At 58.6% G+C, this 6,000-nt stretch overlaps 1 protein-coding gene across 1 annotated transcript in view; it reads left to right on the forward strand.

The window, feature by feature from the left end:
- Positions 1–5,541, forward strand: part of TBC1D30 (TBC1 domain family member 30) — a gene marked incomplete at its 5' end in the record, with an annotated part of 28,028 nt that extends 22,487 nt beyond the window's left edge. Inside the window, 3 exons of the mRNA XM_084255757.1 lie at positions 1,555–1,694; positions 3,255–3,461; positions 4,772–5,541. Of these exons, the coding sequence (XP_084111883.1) occupies positions 1,555–1,694; positions 3,255–3,461; positions 4,772–5,406 (982 nt within the window). The 3' untranslated portion in view covers positions 5,407–5,541. The remainder of the gene's footprint in view (positions 1–1,554; positions 1,695–3,254; positions 3,462–4,771) is intronic.
- Between the last annotated feature and the right edge of the window lie 459 nt (positions 5,542–6,000).

The following is a 6,000-nucleotide window of genomic DNA, read 5'->3' on the forward strand; positions in this document are numbered from 1 at the left end:
CTCTGGCTCTGGTGAATTCTCTCACCCTCCCGCACTTCTGACTGTGCCCAGTGCTTGTATAAATAAATAAATGAATCTAAAAAAAAAAAAAAGTTAAATGAGATAATGAAACTTAGCCAAAGAAAGCATGGAAGAATGCCTCAGTTCTTTGGAATTGGGAAGCACTTAATAACTGATTTAAAGTTACAAAATAACAAAGGCAAAAAAGTTAAATTTAAGTACTTTGGAAGCAATTTTCTGGGTGACTAAAAACAAAACAGAATCAAACAAACTCAGTAAGCAGACACAAAATTATTTATGGAAAATATTTGTAACTGATAGCTATCATATATAAAGTGCTAGAAATCAATAAGGAAATGACCATTCAAATGAAATTTTCACCAGCATGAAAATGCTGAAAGGCTAGGAACAGGCCGTTTCCTTGGACGATAACGTCACTGATGCCGAGAAAAATTCATCTTAAAACTAGATTGAGGGCCTCCCTGGTGGCGCAGCGGTTGAGCGCTGGGTTGCGAAGCTGCCCGCGGCCTCTGCGGCGCCGGTTCGATCCCCGGCTGCTCCCCGGCCACCGGAGGAGGGTCCCGCAGGGCGCGCAGACCTCTCCTGCCGCCCGCTGCTCCCCTCAGCAGTGTCCTTCGGTCCTTCTGCCTGCTCTGCTCCCCGCTCTGGCTCTGGTGAATTCTCTCACCCTCCCGCGCTTCTGACGGTACCCAGTGCTTGTATAAACAAGAAAACAAACAAACAAACAAATAAATAAATAAAACATGCCTCTATTAAAAAAAAAACTAGATTGAGATTGTGTTTGTTCCTTTATTTATTTAGTTATTTTGCCAGTCAGATTGACAGATTCAAAAGTTTGCTGCACCTTCTGTTGATCAGGCGATGGGAAAACATACTACTGCGTGGCTTGTGCGAGCCTGGTGACGGCAGGTTTAGTGACCGGCCGCGTGGTAGTATTTGCCGAAGTTATAACGCCTGTGTCCTCGGCCTGGGAGTTCTCGCTGACAGATGCATTTGTACACTTACAAAACACAGTGTGTCTAGGTTACTGCGTCGTCGTTTACGATAGTGTGACACTGGAGACCACTGAGCGTGTGCCAGCCATGACCTCCCTGCTCAGCCTGGACTTCCCACGTCCACGGCAGCGCGGCTGTGAGGAAAGGGTGCGGAAGCTCTGTGTATGAGCGTGGAAAGATTTCTTAGGTGAATAAAAGCAAGGCCGGAAGTACACTGAAATATAAAGTACGCTGAAATTTGTGCAGCAAGAGAAAAGTAAGACTGTAGTCATGTCTGCTTAGACATCTATTAAGTTGTTGCAGAATACAGAAGAAATTAGTAACGGTGGCCCCTTGCGGGAGTTAAGGGGGGACAGAAGTGGGCAAAAGTTGGACAGGGACAGAATGGAGGCTTTAAAATGTATGCTAAGAATTACAGGTGTGTGTAATTACACACCCACACACGCTTCTCATCGGTGTCCGTAGCCGCGGGACGTATTCTGTGGTAAAACGCCACTGTGTTCTGTGACTATTTCCTTTTCTTCCCGTCTGCCCCCAGGCGGCAGGGCAGGGGCAGAGACAGCGATGAAGACAATGACGCGGATGACGAGGACGCCGTTGCCGATGCAGTGGGGTGTCTTGGGCCCCTCAGTGGCCTCCTGGCCCCCGAGCTGCAGAAGGCCCAAAAGCAAATGAAAGGTAAAGAGGAGGCTGCCATTCGGGTCACCGCACCTTGCTCCCCGTGCCAGTGACGCCGCTGCGCCCGCGGGTGTCTGTGGTTTCCTGGCCTGGTCACTGCACCTCGAGGTCCTTGTGGGCAGCATCGCCTGGGCACTGTCCTCTTTGCAGGCGCTCTCTGTCCGCTGTCGTGCGCGTAACAGATCCCCGTTGCTTTCTGGTGACTTGCTGCCCCCTCGTCTGGGTCACCTGGGGGTGCCCGTTTGCTTAGCGCGGAGCCTGGCGTGTAGTAGATGCCGTTGCAGCCTGTTTGATTTTAATTAGATTTATTCTCAATTGGCTTCTCTTCCATGGAAATACCCTCTAAATCTAAGCTATGACGGTGGCCTCTACTTGAGGTTGAGTGACAAGGAGCTCATTCTCTCGTAGGCGTTCTCTGGATTCCTCTGTTCAGCCTGTGGTTCTAGTTACTAGAGATGAGAACCTCCACGAGCCAGCGTGACTTACAGGCTTCTCTTTGGGACGAGTCACAGTGCATGTCCTCTGCTCTGTGCTTCTCCAGGGCCCAAGTTCAGACCGTCTTTAAGCCTTTAAGACCTGACTTCTAGAAATTTCAGTATTCTTGAAATTCACCTCTGAATGCCCAGCACTTTGCTGTTTCCCCCTTAAACTGTGCTGCTCTGAGTTGAGCGCCCTGCTGTGTTCTTCTTGCTGCGGGTAGACTCCCCTGGCCTGGACGCCATGACGTCATGGTGCTGTGAAGCAGTTCGTGCTCTTCATGTCATGGGTGGCAGCTCTTTCTTTAGGGTGTTTATCCCACACCCGCTAGTCCAGAGAGCATTTTCCTCAGCGAAAGAACATAGAACAGCCGGAAGAAACGCAATCGAGGTCAGGCACCTTTGCGCTCCCCAGGTCCTCTGGGCCTCTGCACCTCTGTGCCAGATGGCAGTCAAGGGCTGGTCCTCATTTGTGTTCTTCTTGCTTAAAAGTCTTCCTTTAAAAAAAAAAAAAAAGTAGTTTTGAGTATTTTCCCTAAGTCTTGGCTTGTTTTGAGTTTTAACCTGCTGAACGGTTGACTTCGCATTGCATCGTGTTTGTCCTTCATACAGACTTTCTCCTCACAGCTCTTTACATAGCTTTTAGATTTGAATCTTACCAGAGTCCTGTAGATTTCCCAGTGCCCCCCCCCCACTTTAGTGCCTGAATTCTAGCTTTGAAGTCCAGGTCTATGTCCTGTTTTGTTTGTTTTTTTAACCTGGAAATTGGTACGATGACTGTAGACTTTCTGGATTTATGTTTTCTAGGGAATTTTAGAAAACAGCAGTAATTTTCCTCTGGAAACAGTCTTAGGTTTACACAGTGCACAAAGGGGTGATGCAACCAAATAATGCACCCACACAGCCCATTAAAGAACACAGTTAGACTATGAGAAAATGCAGAAATATTTTCAGGACAAACTCTCATGTGTGTTTTTTGTGGCTTAACATCTCCTGGGGGCTCAGCTGCTCTGCCAGCCTATTGTGTGGTCAGTTCCGGGGTCCCGCTCCCCTCCAGTGTCTCCCTGTCTCCCCCTGAGCACAGAGCCCCAGGAAGAGCAGACCTTGCGGGCTGGCAACATCGGGGAGCTGAGCCCGGGGGCCATCACCTCCTGCCGCAGCGAGCACCACGCGGCCCTCAGCAGCATGATGCTGGAGCGCATGACCACCGACATCGGCGCGCTGCAGCGGCAGTACTCGCGGATTAAGAAGAAGCAGCAGCAGCAAGTTCACCAGGTGTACATCCGGGCAGGTAGGCGGCTCGGCTGGAGTCGGTGTCGGCTCCATCAGCCTTGAAAGGGAGAACAGATGTTCCTGGGACAGCCCTGGAATCTCTGCTGGCTGCAGCTCCGCATTCACCAGCACACTGGCGTGAGAGAGCGGCGTTCTTAGCTATTCATTTTTAATTTTATTTTATCAGGCTTTAAGGAAGAAAATGACCAGAGATTCCTTCTAGGCCCCAAGGACGCCAGACTGGACGGTACTAAATGAGTCCTCACTGTGTGCCCTCTAGGGAGGCTTCTAAGTGATCCAAATACTGCCATGCTGAGCAATCCTTGGACTCGAGAAATCTGTAGTGTTGCCTCCTAAATTTTAAGCATTTGAACATAGAATTCAGCCATCTGGGCACTAGTGAATCAAGCTGTGCACTGGTAATTTAATAAAACAGGTGGTGTGGTCAGACAAAAAGGAAGAAGCCCCTGCTGTGCCTCCCTGATGCCAGGGCGTCCTGGGGGCTGCTGACCCACGCAAGTGTAATGCAGCTGGGTGCTCCTTTCCAAGGATTGTCAAGCTCACTTCTTTATAAATTCCCCAAATCAGCAAACAGTCTGCTTTACTGTTTAATTTATGGTGATCTGGAAATTGGTTTGTCTTGTTCTAAGTGAAATCCAATGAAAATGATGCCTGTCCAGAATTAAGCAACTTTGACGTGTTCCCAAAAGAGGTTTGTGGGATGTGACGGGCCTGACACAGGAACTGAATTTGCCCTCCACTTGCCACGGAGGAGCAGGCAGTTCTTGGGGTTCCTGTTTTATCCTGAGTCGCTTAGAAAACAGCACACAGAGACTAGCGCGGAGAGCACTTTCATGTTCAGTGTGGGCTCACGCACCGCGGGCTCTGTCCTTAAAACGAGTTGGGAGGAAGGCGCGGGGAGACACTCAGGCCCTCCTGGAGGGCGAGCGGTCGGCGGCTCGGGAGGGCTGCGCGGCCCTCGGGTCCCGCGGCGGCCGCGGCGTCAGGCCCCGCGAGGTCCCCGCTCCGCTGCCGGCCCCGCTGCCGCGCGCACCTTCGGCGGCGCTGAGTGTCCCCTGGCCTGGGCCCGCCCGAGGGTCACGGCTGTGGTCCGCAGCGAGGCCCTGCCTGGTCTGTGCGCTCCCCGGGAACTGGGCGGGGCCGCGTGGAGACGCCGTGACCGCTGCCCCCGCCGGCCAGCGGGCCCCGCTGGGTCTTCGCGGGGAGGCGGCCGCCCGGCGCTGGCCGGGCCCGGGGTGGGGGGCGGCGGGGCGGGATGGGGGCTCCGCGGCGCGCGCGTAACCCTCCCCCCCCACCCCGTCCTTGCAGACCAGGGCCCGGCGACCAGCCTGCTGCCGTCGCAGGTGAACAGCGCTCCGGTCGTCAACCACCTGCTCCTGGGCAAGAGGACCAAGGCGCCCGGCAGGGCCAGGGCGGCCCTCGCGCCCCCCGCGCCCCCCGCGCCCGGCGAGGACCTGCGCACGAGGCTCAACTCGCCGTGGCGCGCGCACCTGCGCGTGCACAGGAGGGCGGCGGCGCGCGCGCGGGGCCCGGGCTGCGGGGACACCGAGGGGCTCATCGCCGAGCCGGGCGGGCCGGGCGGACCGGGCGGGCCGGGCGGGCCGGGGCCGGGGCCGGGCCCGGGCCCGGGGCGCGCGGACGGCGGCGCCGACGTGTCCGCGGCGCGGGCGCGGCTGGAGCGCCTGGACCTGAGCCCGGGGGACGCCCCGGGGGACGCGGGGCCCGGCCCGCGCCCGCCCCCCGAGCCCCCCGGCGAGAGCTTGGCCGGCGGCGCCCCGCGGACGCCCGCGTTCAGCCCGTTCCCCAGCGTGAAGCCGCTGCGCAAGTCGGCGGCCGCGCGGAGCCTCGGGCTGTACGGGCCCAGCGAGCGGACGCCCAGCGTGCGCTTCCCGCGCCTGAGCCGCGGCCTCGGCCAGCCCGGCGGGGCCGGCAAGAAGCGGTGACCGCCCTGCCCGGGGGCGCCCTGCCCGGGGGTGCCCTGCCCGGGGACACCCTGCCCGGGGACACCCCTGCCCGGGGGCGCCCTGCCCGGGGGACACCCTGCCCTGGGGACGCCCCTGCCCGGGGGACACCCTGCCCGGGGGCGCCCTGCACGGGGGCGCCCTGCCGGGGGACACCCTGCCCGGGGACACCCTGCCCGGGGGACACCCTGCCCTGGGGACGCCCCTGCCCGGGGGACACCCTGCCCGGGGGCGCCCTGCCCGGGGGGACACCCCTGCCCGGGGGACACCCTGCCCTGGGGACACCCTGCCCGGGGGACACCCTGCCCGGGGGCGCCCTGCCCGGGGGACACCCTGCCCGGGGACACCCCTGCCCGGGGGACACCCTGCCCGGGGACACCCCTGCCCGGGGGACACCCTGCCCGGGGACACCCCTGCCCGGGGGACACCCTGCCCGGGGGACACCCTGCCCGGGGACACCCCTGCCTGGGGGCGCCCTGCCCGGGGGACACCCTGCCCGGGGACACCCTGCCCGGGGGCGCCCTGCCCGGGGGCGCCCTGCCCGGGGGACACCCCTGCCCGGGGACACCCCAGCCC

This window comes from Talpa europaea (genome assembly GCF_964194135.1).
Source record: "Talpa europaea genome assembly, chromosome: 15".
NCBI lineage: Eukaryota > Metazoa > Chordata > Mammalia > Eulipotyphla > Talpidae > Talpa > Talpa europaea.